At 46.2% G+C, this 16,961-nt stretch overlaps 1 protein-coding gene across 7 annotated transcripts in view; it reads left to right on the top strand.

Annotated features, from left to right (window-relative positions):
• actn4 (actinin, alpha 4) overlaps positions 1-14,308 on the top strand; it is a 30,150-nt gene extending 15,842 nt beyond the window's left edge. For 2 of the 7 annotated variants that reach the window (XM_057048886.1, XM_057048882.1), the window contains exons 2-22: positions 2,472-2,586; positions 3,006-3,125; positions 3,616-3,702; positions 4,224-4,311; positions 4,646-4,724; positions 4,804-4,885; positions 6,145-6,230; positions 7,232-7,324; positions 7,410-7,535; positions 7,680-7,784; positions 7,976-8,123; positions 8,231-8,381; positions 8,490-8,598; positions 8,796-8,936; positions 9,069-9,251; positions 9,331-9,465; positions 9,663-9,842; positions 10,029-10,175; positions 11,549-11,614; positions 12,091-12,249; positions 12,354-14,308. In XM_057048886.1, the coding sequence (XP_056904866.1) occupies positions 2,472-2,586; positions 3,006-3,125; positions 3,616-3,702; positions 4,224-4,311; positions 4,646-4,724; positions 4,804-4,885; positions 6,145-6,230; positions 7,232-7,324; positions 7,410-7,535; positions 7,680-7,784; positions 7,976-8,123; positions 8,231-8,381; positions 8,490-8,598; positions 8,796-8,936; positions 9,069-9,251; positions 9,331-9,465; positions 9,663-9,842; positions 10,029-10,175; positions 11,549-11,614; positions 12,091-12,249; positions 12,354-12,512 (2,559 nt within the window). In that variant the 3' untranslated portion in view covers positions 12,513-14,308. Of the gene's footprint in view, positions 1-2,471; positions 2,587-3,005; positions 3,126-3,615; positions 3,703-4,223; positions 4,312-4,645; positions 4,725-4,803; positions 4,886-5,579; positions 5,666-6,144; positions 6,231-7,231; positions 7,325-7,409; positions 7,536-7,679; positions 7,785-7,975; positions 8,124-8,230; positions 8,382-8,489; positions 8,599-8,795; positions 8,937-9,068; positions 9,252-9,330; positions 9,466-9,662; positions 9,843-10,028; positions 10,176-10,908; positions 10,990-11,548; positions 11,615-12,090; positions 12,250-12,353 lie in introns of all 7 variants that reach the window. The other 5 variants (XM_057048884.1, XM_057048880.1, XM_057048883.1 and 2 more) reach the window with 3 other exon arrangements.
• The last annotated feature ends 2,653 nt before the right edge of the window (positions 14,309-16,961 follow it).

Genomic DNA, 16,961 nt, shown 5'->3' with positions numbered 1-16,961 from the left:
TACGTTTGAAACCATGAGCATGTTTACTTGGTAGGATCTGCTTTTAAAAAAGTGGGAAATGCCCCCTGGGGGGAAAAGGCACGGCCCAAGTGCCCCCAGTCAGAGGTTTTTAATGGGTGTGCGGGAATCTGCCTGTGTTTAATGGCCGGTACACGCGGTGCAGGTTTGGGCCGCCTCACATGACGGATGACAGTTGTAACGCGGCGATCTTGCATCGCGGTGCGAGGCGACCAGAAATAGCCTGAGAGAAAATTCTATCAAATTCAGGATGAGGATCTTGCGACAGCAAAGACCTCCGTCTGCTAACCAGCCAATAAAAAGGCAGCAGGAAGTGGAACTAGCATTAGATGCTATATGCTCGTATATGCAAATACATACGTACCCCCCCCCCCCCCCCCACCCCCAACATGCCAATTTCGCCCTCTTAGCCAGAGACACATCCTTTAGACTAGGCTTTGACCTTAGGACCCCATTAGCCCCCCATCCTCTCCACACCTGCAGCAGACAGTTGTGGCTTTATAGGCAGGAGAAATCCTGGACACTTTAACTGCTTCCAGACCCCAGGAAGGACCTTTCCACACCAAGCTGACGCTGGACTGTCCAAAGTCACGTTGGGATTGTAAAGAGATTGTGCTGGTATGTTTTGCAGGCTCAGAATGTGTTGCCCCGCGTCAGGCTTTGATAAACTGCCCCATTGTCCCAGTTTATGTGCTGAATGTGCCGGCCGAGAGGTCCATCTGATCTTCAAGATGTTGTTTCCTGTGAACTTTGTTTTTTTTCACCTTCTGATTTCCTTTTGATTCGACTGACGCACCCATAAATGCAGCAAGTGATGTTATGTTTGCCCCCTGAAGCTGCCATCATATTAAAAAAACTCCACATAGAACTAATTACATGAGTGTTGCGTTCCAGAGTCCAGCAGTAATATACACACTAAAGTAAAGAGCCTGATCCTAAAGCTGGTTGAGGCCCAACTATTCTCACTTTTATCTTTAAAGTCTTGACTTGTTATCTGTCCTGTGTTCAAGTCCCAAATCCTCTTACCTGATCTGTTCTGTGGAGCCAACTGAGTGACCACATGGACGGGTTTAACAGGCTTCACTAGCTCATCCTATCTGCTCTGTCACCGGAAATTAGTCTCACTTCACTTCATGTGCCGTCAGATTCCCCAGTAGATTACCCACTTAGTGGCTAATTTAATGTAAAACCCTCTTTTAATGTTTAGACTGGTACATTTTTGTACAAAAATGGAACACTTTTGTTTATTATTTACCCTGAGCTGAACTTAAAGGTGCTTTAAGATCCTCCGTCCGCCTCACCAGCATGACTATTGTACAGGTGACCCAGAATAAAAAGCCAAGGTGGATGCATAGATGGATGGAGGCAGATCTGCTTGTTTTTACCACTAAATCTCTTCTCTGATGAGCAGCAACATCCTGGGAATGATCGACAGGCCCCTGAGATGAAGACCGCAGGGTCTCGGTCTGTTCATTGTTCTTCCCGTCCCCGCTCCCAGTGTCACTCTCTCCCCCTGCTGCTAATGTTGTCCTGTTGTTCAACTTTCTCTCGTTAATTTAAATCCGGAGGTTTAAGCAGGGATGAGAAACGATTAATGGGGACAAAAATGAGTTGACGCTTGCCCTTTTTATCTGGAGTTGGACGGATTGTTAACCTGAGCTGGGACTTCCTGTCATTTTGGTGCCCTTTCCTTCCACATTGTCATTAAATGTAAATGGTCGGTTGGCATTGTCCCCCACCCCCCCCCAGCTTTGTATGCCTGTTTGTTTATGTGAAATGTATCCCGCCCCCCCTCCCCTCCCCCTGCTCGTAGTCTGTGTACTCAGTTAATTTCAGAGTGGGACCTCCACATACGATTGTGTATGTGCAAGTTGGGGGTTAGTATCAGGCGGTCTGGGGGAGGGTCGCGGAGTGAGGGGGCTGAAGGGCGCTATTATCCGTGGGGCTCAATGGGAGCTTTGTGTCACGGCCACGCTGGGGGAGAGGGGCAGGGCAGCGAGCAGCGCCCTGTCATAATGTTGTTAAAAACTCAGCGCAGAAACCAGACAGATTACATGATTGTTTATTCGCACGTCTCCGAGCCAACATTTCAATTTTAAAATGTCCCAATTTCTGCCACTGGAGCGGCGTTCGTGCTTGGTTTAAGCAAAATGATCCATCATTGGCCGATCTGGAATCTCTCGAATGACTTTTTCAGCATATTTTAAACTTTGTTTGGTTCGTTGACGCCGCGCTGTTCTCACTTGCATATGGACATTGTGTTATAGCGTCGCTCTCCACCCCCTTTCTTCAGCTACTTCCTGTCTTATCAAGCTAGCTCCCCTACCTCCCTTCCTGTCCATTGAATTTATCTGTCTTTCATTCAAAGTAGTTTATTGTGATAAACGTCAGGAAAACACGGCTCGGGCTCCAAGTATTCACCATTTTTGGTATGTTTCTGTGCTCTCCTGCAGACGTTCACGGCGTGGTGTAACTCCCATCTGAGGAAGGCCGGAACACAGATCGAAAACATCGAAGAGGACTTTAGGGATGGGCTGAAACTCATGCTCCTGCTCGAGGTCATCTCAGGTAAAATCCTCTCTAAAACTGTAAAGCTGGGCTCAAAAAGAGGGGCGTCGACCTGCTGGGTCGTTCAACCTGGATCCAAGTCAGGAGCCAGAGGGGAATATGCACAAGCAAAGCTGCCAGTCAGACTCAGAACTGTGTTCAGATATTAAAGACTAACGACACGTCTGTCTGGTCCAGGGTGTGGTTGTTCGCCGTTTCCACCCTCGGTCTGATCGCCGCATTAAAAAAAAACAAGCGCGCAGACACATTACACTCGGCATTTGTTTTTAGCATCTTTTAACCAAAGGGGACGAAGGTTGCTGCTGTCCCTCATTATAGTTCAGCTGTATATTGTGTTCTGCTGAACCTGCGGAAACATGCTCGACTGCCCCACAGGCTAACCGGTGTGTGTGTGTGTGTGTGTGCATTTATATCCGCAGGTGAACGGCTACCTAAACCTGAGCGAGGCAAGATGAGGGTCCACAAGATCAACAATGTCAACAAAGCCTTAGACTTCATCGCCAGCAAGGGGGTCAAACTTGTCTCGATTGGAGCTGAAGGTGACCGTGCAAACGTTTCTCATGGATTGTTGCAGAGGGGCATCTGAATGTGCCCCTGTTTCACCTTCCCCTAAGCTTGGAGCCATTTTAAAGTTTCTCCTGACTCTTTTGTACAAATCTGTAGTTGTATCATCTCAAACATGCTCAAATCAGAAGATTTTCATTACACTCTTGACATAAAACGCTCAGGTCTCCGTGAATGAAGCCGCATTTATGGGAAGACTGTGGATTTTAATAAAAATGTGAAGAATTTGACCTTGACAGGGTTGAGAGCTTGAGAGTTGTTAGTTATGCCAGTTGAACCTGAAGCAGAGGAAAATGTAAAAGGACTGTTTGAATGTGACTGCAGACCTGAATATTTAAAGAAAAACCTGATCTATTTGGAGTTTTAGAATAACAATGTGCTTTTTTTAGCATTTTCTGATTGTTCAAACATCATTAATATACTTAATAACAGTTCAAAATGTCTTTTTCTTTTTTAAATGTGCAGAAATTGTGGATGGAAATGCTAAGATGACCCTTGGAATGATCTGGACCATCATCCTGCGCTTTGCTATCCAGGACATCTCTGTAGAAGGTACATTTATCTGGGTTTTCATCTGCAGCGAAGCTCGGCAGCAGTTGCTCCCTGTGCTGCGGAAACACTGGATTTTACACCTTAACTGCCTGACCGGGAGTTGTCGGAATGTTTAGTGTTTTCACAATCATGCCCATGTGCGAGTGGAGGATGCTTTAGGGGAACTAGAGTGGAAGTAACGCGGAAACGACCCACACATATTCCCAGGGGCTTGAGCCAAGATTAAAAAAACAGGCTGTTCTAGATCATGAATTACAGTGATTGAATTTCTCAATAGCCTCACCATTGTTACACCAGGTTTATGATATCATTAACTTAACAAAAATGAGCTTCCATTAAAGTGTTAAATATAAATAAATAATTACAACACAAGTTCAGAGTAAATTAAAACAGCTAAACTAGTAGGTATGAAGCTCCGCTCAGGGTAACCATGTCACTCTATTGCTGCTTTGTGGTTATTTTTCATAACGTGTTGCACCATTCTAAACAAACAGCTTCTCTTTACTTTTTCCCGACTGCAGAGACTTCTGCAAAAGAAGGTCTTCTTCTATGGTGCCAGAGGAAAACTGCTCCCTACAAGAATGTCAATGTGCAGAACTTCCACATTAGGTAACCCACATGCCTGAATGTTCCACAACTTGCTGGTTGTAAGGTTTAAAGGTTTGAACGATTTAGATCACATATGGGACCCACAAATTTAGTAATTCATTAGGAGGCACTAGTAAACGTTTAACCCCTGATTATAGTGCCGTGTTAAATTGTTTTTATTTTCAATGTGTTCATCTAATTTTAAACTTTATTCTTATGTTAACTATGAATTCAATCCTTCCTGTGCAGTCAGACGTTTGCTGTATCCTCGTGTGGGCATGTCGCCCCCTGCTGGCGACCGCGCGACATGTTCGAAACTGTCTGACCCGCAGCTAATCTGTTCTCTGTCCCACAGCTGGAAGGATGGTCTTGCCTTCAACGCTCTGATCCACAGACACAGACCTGATCTCATTGATTATGACAGCCTCAGAAAGGTGTGGGTTTAAAGGGATTTACCAGGGCATTTAGGCCACCCGAAGGCGTAGGTCTTCTGACGCTGTTGCTTCTCTTTAGGACGATCCTGTGACCAATCTAAACAATGCTTTTGAAGTGGCTGAGAAGCATCTTGACATCCCTAAAATGTTGGACGCTGAAGGTAAGATGTGTTGGCAAAAAGTACTATATATTGTTTTGGTTTAATGACCAGCTTTGTATTTACGCAGCAGGATTCTAATTCAGTTCTCATTCCCAGTTATGTCCCTAATGTCATATTTATGTCCTAGAAGCAGCAATGATTCAGCCTTTCCTTTTTTATTAGCACCAAAGCTTATGACCCTCCGAGTGTGATGACCAACATTTGTAATTGAATCGGTGCTTGACTGTTACAGTATTTTGAGTTGTCCATAAATCAGACTGACCTTTGCAGCAAATATGTGATTGTTTTGATGCCTGCATGTTTTAACAGGACTCCTTCAGTGTGTGTGTGTGTGTGTGACATCAGCACGCTTGCACAGCGTCTTTCTTACTATTCTCTCGTGTCCAGATTTAATCTGGGGTGCTTTTAAGTGACAGCGTGCATGTTTGGGCTCTCGGCCAGCTCCACCAGTAGAGTTGTGTGTGATGTCTGAAGTGTTGTATGAATGCCTGATTCCCTCCTCGTTTTAATATCCCTGCTCCTCTCTATTGTTTTAGTATTGTCTGGATGAGTCCATTGGCTGCTGACCTCAGTAGTCTGTGACACATGGATGTCTGCCTGCTTGTGAACTGTTTTAATTTGACTTGTCCTGCATGTCCTGGCTTGTCAACATGTAAATCTCTGTCTTCATGACCATGGTCTCCCCACCTCATAGACATTGTGAACACTGCTCGTCCTGATGAGAAAGCCATAATGACTTATGTGTCCAGTTTCTACCATGCCTTCTCTGGAGCTCAGAAGGTACCTCGTAAGCCATCATCTGTGACCTTTAACCTTTCGGTTACTAACAAGGTGCTGCTTCCTGTCCAGCATGGCCTCCTTCACTATCTTGAGAGTGCTGCAAGGCCTCCAGAGATGTGTTGGGGCACGAACACATTCGGACGCTCAGAAAAGACGCTGCAGTTTAGCTGAAGCTCGCGCAGAGTCCACGAGTGTGTCTGTGCCCCAACACCGACCTTCAGTGTCCTATAACTTTCTTTAAGGGGACTCTTCTGGTCTTCTTCTCCCACCCAGCATCATTATGTGGGGTGCTGCTGTTAACGGGAGGAACCTGAAGCTGTGGAATTAAAGAGGGAGGCTCCGTCCCCTCAATGTTCACCACATTCTCCCATCTTTTTAAGGGAAAACAGCAATGCAGCTTGGGTAGCTTTGGCTTCATTCTTCATTTCTTTCTCTGTTTTGCCTTCTTTGTCCACCTCTCCCTGCTGGGTAATGCGTAGACATCGTGGGCACTCTGAGGCCGGATGAAAAGGCCATTATGACCTATGTATCCTGCTTCTATCATGCCTTCTCTGGAGCCCAGAAGGTGAGCCGCTGGATCACACTAACACTAAATGCACAAACAAACAACAACAGGGTTTCCAGCAGGTCATGTAGATCAAAAATCTTTTGCCCATTAAATATCACAATCATATATAAAAGTATTTATGGCCTAATGGAAACTCTTGTTAAAACAACCACAAATGCTTTCTGGTATTTCTGTTTCGGTGCTTTGGACTTTGACTGTGTTTCCCTTTTATCTAGTTTGTAATCTGAACTTTTGTTCCCAGATTCACATCAGCATAAGGATGCCTGAGCTCCTGCTGATGTGCTTCTGGGAATCCAGATTTGTATATCGCCATGGGAAACATTGGTTGATGTCTCTTCAGTTGCTCCTCAGCTAATAATACATTCTTTCTCAACTTTCTGAAGATCTGTTTTATCACATTTCTTTTTAAATATGCATCACACTTTTTATCTAAGTTTAAATTGAAAGTCTGGCACCAAAGGTGCCTGAAATGGAGTGAAATGTGTTTCTGTGCTATAGAAGATGTTTGAACCGGCTTGTCATAGTTTTTGTGCTGTGTTTGTTATTTCAGTGTTACAGTAATGTAATGTCCTAGGCAGACCTACTGATGTGGACTACAGAGCTACACTGAAACTGTAACTAGATGTATGGTTGAATCCTCCTCGGTTGCGACAGGAAACGCATGGAGCTTCAAAAACACATTGGCAGATTGAACTAACCAGCAAAAGCTCGCGCATGTTTTTACTGTCAAAAAAACAAAAAAAAACAATATGTTTTAATTAATCCGTTTTTTTTTTTTTTGCACTTGATTTTTAGTCGTGTGTGTCGCGTAGAATTAGATTTGGTTCTGTTCACTGCCTGTGTGTGGAGTGTGTTGGCACATATTTCAAAAGCAGGGTGGTCTGTTAAAGAGACCACTTGTTAGGCTGTAAATGTGCAGGTTTTAGATCTTTTGAAAAGCCGTGCGACGGTTAATGCTCCCGACACTGGAGGCCACTCACCACTTTGCTTCTTGTCAGGCCGAAACAGCTGCAAACCGAATCTGCAAAGTTCTGGCCGTCAACCAGGAAAATGAGCAAATGATGGAGGACTACGAGAAGCTGGCCAGTGATGTGAGTTTAAAGAAGTCCTTAAATCCCAGCTGTGCAATATATTCACTCGTCGGACATCATCGGATTTTTAATTCCTGCCTCACAGCTGCTGGAGTGGATCCGCCGCACCATCCCCTGGCTGCAGAATCGAACCCAAGAGAAGACCGTCAACGATATGCAGGCTAAACAGGAGGACTTCAGGGATTACCGCTGTGTCCATAAACCACCAAAGGTCTGCTTTCAAACCTCTAGAGCGCCGTCGTCTCATTCAGTTCCCTCCCAGCCAGTCTCAGATCTGCCTTCTCATGGTTTAACAAATGCATTTCTACTTATATTCTTGTTTTTGTTTTAAATTGAATCCCGGTTCTGTGTACAGGTCCAAGAGAAATGCCAGCTGGAGATCAGTTTTAACACTCTGCAAACTAAACTGCGACTCAGCAACAGACCTGCCTTCATGCCATCAGAGGGTCGAATGGTGTCTGTAAGTATGCAGATGGAGTTTATGTTGGAGTTGGATCATTGGACAAATTAGATAAAAATGCAGAAATTCTTTTTTCCTTGTAGGAAAATAAAATATTTCTCAGACTCAAAAGTAACTGGAGTGTCTATAAAGAACATTGCATACGTTATTTTCCCAAAGCCGAAGCACTAATTCCTGCTGTTTGGCCTCAGAATATCAACGGGGCGTGGCACACTCTTGAAGGAGCAGAGAAGGGCTACGAGGAGTGGATCCTCAGTGAGATCAGACGTCTGGAAAGACTGGAACACCTGGCGGAGAAGTTTCATCAGAAAGCTGCCATCCACGAAGCCTGGACTGATGGTACTTTAACCACATTCAGGCTTCATCCTCACAATGCCAACGTTGTCCTACATTGAATACAAGAGAAGCGTTTCCACTGCTGAACGTTTCTCCGAACGTCTGTGCAGGTAAGGAGGCGATGCTGACGCAGAAGGAGCCCGACACCACCACCCTGTCGGAAATCAAGGCCTTGCTGCGCAAACACGAGGCCTTTGAGAGCGACCTGGCGGCACATCAGGACCGAGTGGAGCAGATCGCGGCCATTGCACAGGAACTCAAGTAAAGAGGCGCCCGAGCTCTTAACGAGGCCGCATTTAATGACTAAGGAAGCCTTCCTCTACTGAGCAGTTAATCAGAATGTGAGCCGCTCTCCTTGTTTCCCTTCAGTGAACTGGACTACTATGACTCTGCCAACGTCAACGCTCGCTGCCAGAAGATCTGCGACCAGTGGAACGTCCTGGGAGCCCTGACGCAGAGCCGCAAAGAGTCCCTCAAGGTCCAACCTACAGTATATGCTAACTAAAACAACGCTAGGAGTGTGTCGAATTTTGTAAATGCCTTGTTTATAATTAACAACTCAATATACACGGTGGCTTGAACTGGTAAATCAAACGTACGTTGTTTCAATTACAATGGAGGAAAGTCGCTTTATGTTCTCGTCTTTAATCAAACAAGCTGCTTAATTTCCAACAGAACAAAGAAAAGCAGCTGGAGTCAATAGATGAGCTATACTTGGAATATGCCAAAAGGGCAGCACCCTTCAACAACTGGATGGAGTCGGCGATGGAGGACCTGCAGGACATGTTCATCGTCCACAACATCGAGGAGATCCAGGTCAGTCAAACTGGACTCCAATATCCTTTTATTATCCACCAATAAGGATGGATTTTCAGAACCTAATGCTGTTTAAATCTTAGTATATCTGCCATAAATCGTACGAATGCCCCCCCCCCTCCTTCCTGTCAGGGTCTAATCGCAGCCCACGAGCAGTTTAAGGCCACGCTGACAGAAGCCAATGAAGAGCGCAAAGCCATCCAGGCCATCCAGGCTAACGTTCCAAAGATCGCACAGAGCAACAACATCACGCTGACTTCGTCGAACCCCTACACCACCATCACGAGTGAGAACATCGATGAGAAATGGGCCAAGGTGGGCGGCAGCCGGACCTCTCGGCATCTAAATTCACACTTTTCTCTGATGTTCTGAGCCGTAACGACTGTGTTTCCAGGTGTTTGAACTGGTGCCCCGGCGCGACACGGCCTTACAGGACGAGCTGAACAAGCAGAATTCCAATGACGAATTGAGAGCCAAGTTCGCTTCCCAGGCGAACAAAGTGGGAGCTTACATCAAGGCCAAGATGGAGGTAAAGGGTTGATTTTCAGCCCACACAAGGCGTTTCTTTAAACCTATAAAATTTGCTTTTGGTGGTTATTTTTAATGTGTAAACGGTTTCTGATTAAGGTTTTGCATCAAATGATGTGGTCACGCATCACTAAAATACAATACGACATTTATTTGCTGCACAATATTAACAGCAGTCTGTGTTCGGCACGTTGGCAGGAAATTGGCAGGATATCCATTGAAATGAACGGCACTCTGGAAGACCAGCTGACCAACCTGAAGGAGTACCAGGATAGCATCGTGTCTTACACCCCGGAAATTAACACACTGGAGGGATACCACCAGCTGATCCAGGAGGCGCTGGTCTTTGACAACAAATACACCCCGTACACGATGGAGGTCTGGAAACAAATGCATCCGTTCAATTTGCTCTTGTTGTTTGGTTCCTGTACCAGTGAATTATGGAGTTCCTCCACCAGCAGCTGCCAGTTTTATTTATTCTTTTCATGCCACGAACCACAGCCGTGTGTTTTCCTGCACCTTTACGCGCCACTGAAACGATCTTCTTCCCTCCCTCCTCTGTAGCACCTTCGTGTCAGCTGGGAGCAGCTGCTCACCACCATCGCCAGAACCATCAACGAGGTCGAGAACCAGATCCTGACGCGCGACGCGAAGGGCATCAGCCAGGAGCAGCTCTACGAGTATCGCACTTCCTTCAACCACTTCGACAAGGTCAGGGCCTCTGAACCGTGCAAGCTTTTTTATAATAGCCATTTAATTCAAAGTTAATTAAATCGATTAAAAGTCTGAGTTGCCTATTTTGCTTTTAAATGAATATTTATCTGCTCGAATGTTAATGTGCAACGATGAATGGTTGCTTAGACGTTACAAGCGGGTGAGAGGGGAGCCAGACGTGTGAGTATTTACCATGTTTTCCACATGTTGGAGGAGGCGTGCTGGGGATGAGAGGCTGTATCAGCCGGGAGTTTCACTCTTTCCCTGCACTGTTGCTGGCTGCTTTTTATTTTAGCTTTTATTTTAGCCATATTTCATCTGTAGGTTTGTTGACCAGATTGTATTTAACTGGTGCTTCATTAGCTCTGAAAAGCCTGTTCACCTAATCCCTGTAAGCCCCATGATGCCGGTCATCTGTGTGTCGCACCGTTCATGCTGTCGTCTCACCCTGGTGTTTATATATCTGCTCCACTCATCTCTCACTCATTTACTCCACAACGATGTTGCCGTCTCTGGGCATCGACTGAATCTCGTGAAGAACGAGCGACTGCTCGTGCATTTGCTGACTTGTTTGGTTTCTCGTTGACTAAACATCCCGGATTGTCTGTCTGTCTGTCCCTTCATCCTCCACCAACCCATGTTTTCGCATGCTGTTGATGTCTCGGTCACCCGCCATCATCCTTATTCGGATCTGTTCGTCCTCCATCAATGGATCTTTGACTGATCTCAGGACCACAGCGGGGCCCTGATGGCTGAGGAGTTCAAGGCCTGTTTGATCAGTTTGGGCTACGATGTGGAGAATGACAAGCAGGTAGGAGCTCCTGCAACAGGAAGGAGACGGAGGTGGTTCTGTCTGGAGCTCGGAGCAGAAGCGCAGCACCAGAACAGGACTACTGACTTTTAGATTCCCGTTTTAGTGGTTTTGAAAGGACATTTTCCAATAACCTTGAGGCGCGTTGGCAACAGTGTTCAGTAACAAAGGTTACTGGTCAGCACTTCTGCTCCGAGGCTCCGGACAGGCTCCGGGTCAGGCAGGGTTCATCAGCATGGAGCCCAGTGAGCTGCTGCTTCTCTGTTTCTCCTCTGGGGGTCTCTGTGGCTGTGTGCTGCTTCACTCTCACCCGCTGGACAGACCGCCCCTCGTCTGTCTGCCAGGTTTTACTTTGCTCCCCGACTTTGGCTGTTAATTGTATTTTTTATCTCTCTCCCCACTCTAAACATCCTCCTTCGGTCTAACTGTCTATCACTGTGCATCAATTCTTTCCTCTCCTCCTGTCACCTCTCTCTCCCCTCTTTCACCTGTGGCTCTCCTTTGTCTCATCAACCACCCCCCCCCCCCCCGGCCTTTGCCGTGCTGTGGCGCTCCACAGAAGCGAACAGGACAGATGGTCTCAGATGATTTCCGGGCTCTGCTCATTTCTACAGGGAACAGCCTGGTATTGATGGCATGATGCTCTTTCAGGGTGTCTGCAGGTCCAAGAGTTGAACAGTTGGCTCCTTCCTGTCACGTGTCTCTGTAAACGTCACGTGACGCGATGACGACTCGGCACCTGCACACACCCTCCTCTGTGTGATCCCGTCTCTGCTTTATTTTTAACACCCTTGTAGCTTTTGTGCTTAACCTCTATGTTCTAGCGTTTCCGTGAGAAACTGTCACGTCCGATAAAATCCACCTAAATGTTGTGCACGTTTGGTACGCTCATCAGTGTTTCCTGTTGATGTCCACTAGTGATCATGGGTGTAAACACGCATGTTTTGAAGTGTGGAACCAAAAATATTGGGACTGCAAGCAAGCCATGAGCTTCTGCTGGTCCCGATGTTTTACACACACACTAACGTCGCCTCCATGTCAGCGCGTCTTGACTTCGGCGTGCCGTTTGTGTCGGTTAACCCGGTGCTTTTTGGCTGCCAGGGTGACGCCGAGTTTGCTCGCATCATGAGCATCGTGGATCCCAACGGCACCGGCGCTGTGACGTTCCAGGCCTTCATCGATTTCATGTCCAGGGAAACGACCGATACAGACACGGCCGACCAGGTCATCGCCTCCTTCAAGATTCTGGCTGGTGATAAGGTGTGTTTCATGAGACGCTTTTGTCCAACAGTCTTCATACACATCTTTTGGATCAAGTGGTAATTTTGACACTTAACTGCAACATCTTCTCCGTTTTCCATCAGAACTTCATTACAGCCGAAGAGCTGCGGCGGGAGCTTCCTCCTGACCAGGCAGAGTACTGCATTGCTCGCATGGCGCCCTACACGGGGCCCGACGCCGTCGCCGGGGCTCTCGACTACATGTCCTTCTCCACCGCCCTTTACGGAGAGAGCGACCTGTAGAGGAGCAAGACCAGGAAGTCAAAGGAGGGAGAAGACGAAGAGGGGAGGGGAGGGAGGTAGAGAATTGTTCTGGGTGCAGAGGAAGTGCAAGAAGTTGAGCATTTGGAAGAATTCAAATGGCGGTTGTGCGGTGCCCCTGCGTGTGCTGGTTAGAATCCATCGTGTTAAGCTGAGCGTGTTGATTGGCTGTCGTTAGGTTTGGCCTCTGAAATGTTTCCCAGCTCTGTAATGTAGAAATCAGAGAGGTTCCACGGTCAGTTTTATTAGGACGGGCACATCCAGGGGCAGCTGTGGGGGAGTGGGAGCAGGTGCTCTGTAGTCTGGGTCCTTAGCTTCACCCTCTTTGCCTTCATGGGGTCATACAGGGGAGGGACAGGGTTTAGGACTGGATGGGGGCTCAAATTAATCACACTTATGCTAATTTTTTGTTTATTTTATTATTTTTCTTCTTGCCAGAGGGGGGTTGGGCTGCAGAGGCGGGGTTGAATGCGGCCCCTGGTGAGGTTTGTGTATTAGATCCTAGAGACTATACATTTGAGTATGTTGACCAAACAGAGATGTAATGTCATATTTACCCATAATTGAACATGTTGCAGGATAAGGTGACCTGTCTAACCTCAGCTCTCTTCCTCTTTGTGTCTTTGTTGATTTTTTTTCATTTTTTTTTAATTTTTTTTCTTTTTTAAATGTATTTTTCTGGAGCAGGTTGGTGGTGGGCTCGTTTGGGACTGATGGGATTAAGCGCTGTACATACTTATTTTTTTCAGTGCAGAGAAAGATGGTCCCAATTGTTGCGAATAATTGATCACAGGCTTTTTCACTGGGGCGCCTAGAAGAAAAAATTATTTAAAAAAAAAAAAAGAACATAAGAAAACCCAGAATTTAAGAGTGGATGATGGTGAGATATAGCAGTACAAGCAGCGGAAAGGTTTGACCTTCCTTTTTTCTTTAAACTCCCCCCCCACACTGAAAAAGCCCTTTTCTATAAATCCCTTGACAGGCAACACCATTATTATGCACACATATTTGCATCTGTGAAACTCTTCTGGGGTGGGTGTCAGGTGCTTATTTAAAACAGCTATACAGTGCATTTATGATAGGTAAGATTAGTAAACAGAAGTAGACCATGTAAACACAGCAGAAGCCATGCACATCCAATATATACTGGAATCGTTGGTATGATTGATTGGACTAATGTAGGTTCTCACATTTCCCGGATTGTTTGAGGAGCTCGTGCGATGACTGTAGAAGCTAAATCGTGAATTTGCCGTGGGTGGTTGCAGCCCTGTCCCTCCCTTTCTCCATCCTTCTCAACTCTCTCAACCCTTCTCTCTTCACTTCCTCTGAAGAAAAGGGAAACAAAAAAAAAAGTCACTTCAGGGAAGGAGGGAGGGGACCATCCCAGCGTGGTCTTCATGCAAAGGTGCAAATATAAAGAGGTGTCGAGGGAAAAACTATGCAAAGAAACATTTCGTGTTGGATATCTTGTGAAATCGTGGGCATCAATCAGGACCAAAGCAGGGCCCCTGTCTAAATTACACAGATTAACAGATTCTTTCTGGCATTCGGGTGTGCAGAGGAGGGAAAACTGAGGGAGGGACAGACGGTGAGGGTGGAAAATAAAGACCAAAAGCTTCTTTTTGTCAGAGAGAAATGAACTCTGGAATCATTTTTTTTTCTTTCTTTTTTACTCTTTAATATCAAACCTTATCTGCTGTACTGGAAACTGCAACGCCTTCTGTCTCTAATGATAAGTGAGTTTCACAAAGCACACATAAAAGTTTCCTTACAAAATACTACTTGTGTTTGCGTCTTCTTTTCCTCTGGACAAATTCTCAGTACACGTCGTCATGGTTACCACAGCTAGGCCGATTTAAGATGGGGCTGAATCAATTAACCAGGAGTAGCTGAAGGTGTTGACGTTGACCTTCAGCACCAGGGCGCACGTGGCTGGAAAACGCTCGTGCACACCTTTACCCGGCCACCACTTGTCGTCCTCATGTCCCCTCAGGCCTTGAGAGCAGCGCTCGGTGCTGGTTTGGTCTCCATCACGAGTTGTTGCCTCATTTACCCTCTTTAGCTAAGAGTTGCGGCTTCAAGAGGTGGAAAGTTCAGGATGAATAAGTTGCTACGATGCTAAAGATATGGATTCCATTTACATCCACACTGCTCACGAAAATCTTAAAGACATTTGGCTTAATGGAAAAGATGAGAATTTAATTCTGGGAGATGAAGAAGCTTCTGAGAACAACAGCTACCAAACCAGGAAACCCACAGTGTCCATCTTTCCCGTGGCCTCAGGAAGCAGATCAGCTCTCCTTCCCCTGCCTCCATCCATAATCTGCCCAGGAGACAGAGAACACTCCAGGCCAGCCAAAGATTGCAGCCAATTCTGGACACGAGCACCGAACAAAATGTGCCCTCTTCAAATGATCAGAAGTGTCAGAAACTCTTAACTGCTGCCTCGGTCGTGTGGACGTTCAGATATCGTCACCAGGTTCTCGTGCTTGTTCCCAGCACGATGTGAGAACCTTTAAAGGTCATCATACTTTCTTTTTTTTTTTTAAATGTGTTGAATATGTTTCCAGGAAGGAATAAGATTCTAGAATGGCAGAGAAGATTTGAAGATGTTATTCGTCATGTTTATTTTATTGGTGATTATGATGTCAGCCATTTAGCCTAGCATGCTATCTTGATCAGTCAGTGACATTAAATTTGAGTACCAGTAATCAATGTTAAAGGTCTTTTTAAAGAACTGTCTGGACATGTTTATCACATATCGATCCTTCCAGAATATGTTTGCAGGGTTTCCTGAACACTGGGATCATCCCTGTCCAGAGGTTGTGTGCTGGAGTGCCAGTAGGGGGCGCAGCCGAGCTGGTGTAGTGTAGCAATGTTGGACACGGTGCCTCAACACACACCTTCACCTGTTTCCACCAACACACAGCTGATTAGATGCAAATAAGAGCGTATTGACATTTCATCCATCATCGGCAGGGCTCACATCCCAGCATGCTCTGGGGCAGATGAGGCTCTGATAGAAAGGAAGTCTGTTCTAGTTTAATATTATTAAAGGGTTAAGAAGGAAGTGTGTCACTATGTTTACCAAAATTGATTTGACTCTCCTCAAAGATGCTTTATGGGGGAGGAAATGACATTTTGAATTAGGGTTTTCTCTGCTTTGTTTAGCTTCCCCCCAGAGTTTGGTCAGAGCTGTGCAGCTTGAAGCAGAACAGGGAACCAATCTGTAAGTCAAACTTCAGTAGTTACGCAAGTGATTACACAGGATTAAAAAGGCGTCCCTGAAATATGCTGACTGACCTTCAGCACGGACGTTTTTATTACATACGCCCCTGGAGATGGAGCCGCACAACTCAGAACTACCTTTTTTAAATTCATTTTTCTTTTTTAATTAGCTCAACTTCTGATCTTTTCAGGCTCGTGTTTGTGCCGTTTCTTCCGAAGCATAAAACGGAAGCGATGTTTGTTTGTGGCTGTGGAACTAATAAGGAAACCAGTTACCAGCTGGTAATTTTACTTTTCAGCGAGTTCCAGCTGATACAAGAGGGGATGGGATGGTTTTATGCTCGGTGTAAAACTAAAGAGGCCTCCTGATAAAAGTCCAGTTGCTTCTAACAGTTCCAGGAGAACTCTCCTTCATCTTGCGTTTTATCTCGTTCCACCCTCACAGACCTGCCAGCTCTGTCCTTCCTCCTCCCTCCATCCCTCCTGTGGGTCCTCCTCCTCCTCTCCCTTCCAGGCCAGATGTGGGGCTGCAGTGGTTCTTCGGGCAGCTGGATCCAGAGGTAGAAAGTTCACTTTGTATGCGCTCAGGGTCTGTCCAGGGCGCCGAGGTTTTCGTGTGTGTGTGTGTGTTGTGTGTGTGTGTGTGTGTGTGTGAGAAACAGGGGCCCGAGTGCCTCCACATTGCATCATCACCACAGCAACACATTTATCCACATTTGCTCGGATGAGCTTGTTGATCCCAGGAGAGTCCGGCTCCTCGGGCCGGCTGCCAGACTGCATTTTCCGTTGTCTGAGTGTTTATGGAATAAAGACAAACAGGCTGCTGTGAAACGGCCTGTTTGTCCGGGAGAGATCTGTCACAGCACGCCGGCGACACAAGCACGCTAATTAAACAACGCAGGCAAGTGGCTGGCTCACGCAGTCCTCGTACCCCCACCAAGCTGTGTGGTGCAACCCAGACCACGTTCTGTCTCCTGCACAGAGACCACGGGGGGAACGCCGCGTCCTTCTGTGCCTAATGACAAAATATGATTCAGCCACAGTTTGCAGCAGTTTAACGATGAATAAAAGATGGACTCCGGAGGAGGTCGGGTAGGGAAGGAAGGAAGGACACGATGGAGGTGATGATCCAGAGAAAATACAGCGCTCTCTTTCCTCCTCAGGCTCTTTAATGTTTTATTGAATTAGGCACTAGTTCACGGC

Source organism: Takifugu flavidus, chromosome 12 (genome assembly GCF_003711565.1).
Source record: "Takifugu flavidus isolate HTHZ2018 chromosome 12, ASM371156v2, whole genome shotgun sequence".
Taxonomy (NCBI): Eukaryota; Metazoa; Chordata; class Actinopteri; order Tetraodontiformes; family Tetraodontidae; genus Takifugu; species Takifugu flavidus.
Note: the sequence above shows the minus strand (reverse complement) of the source record. Positions and strands in the feature narration are given on the sequence as shown.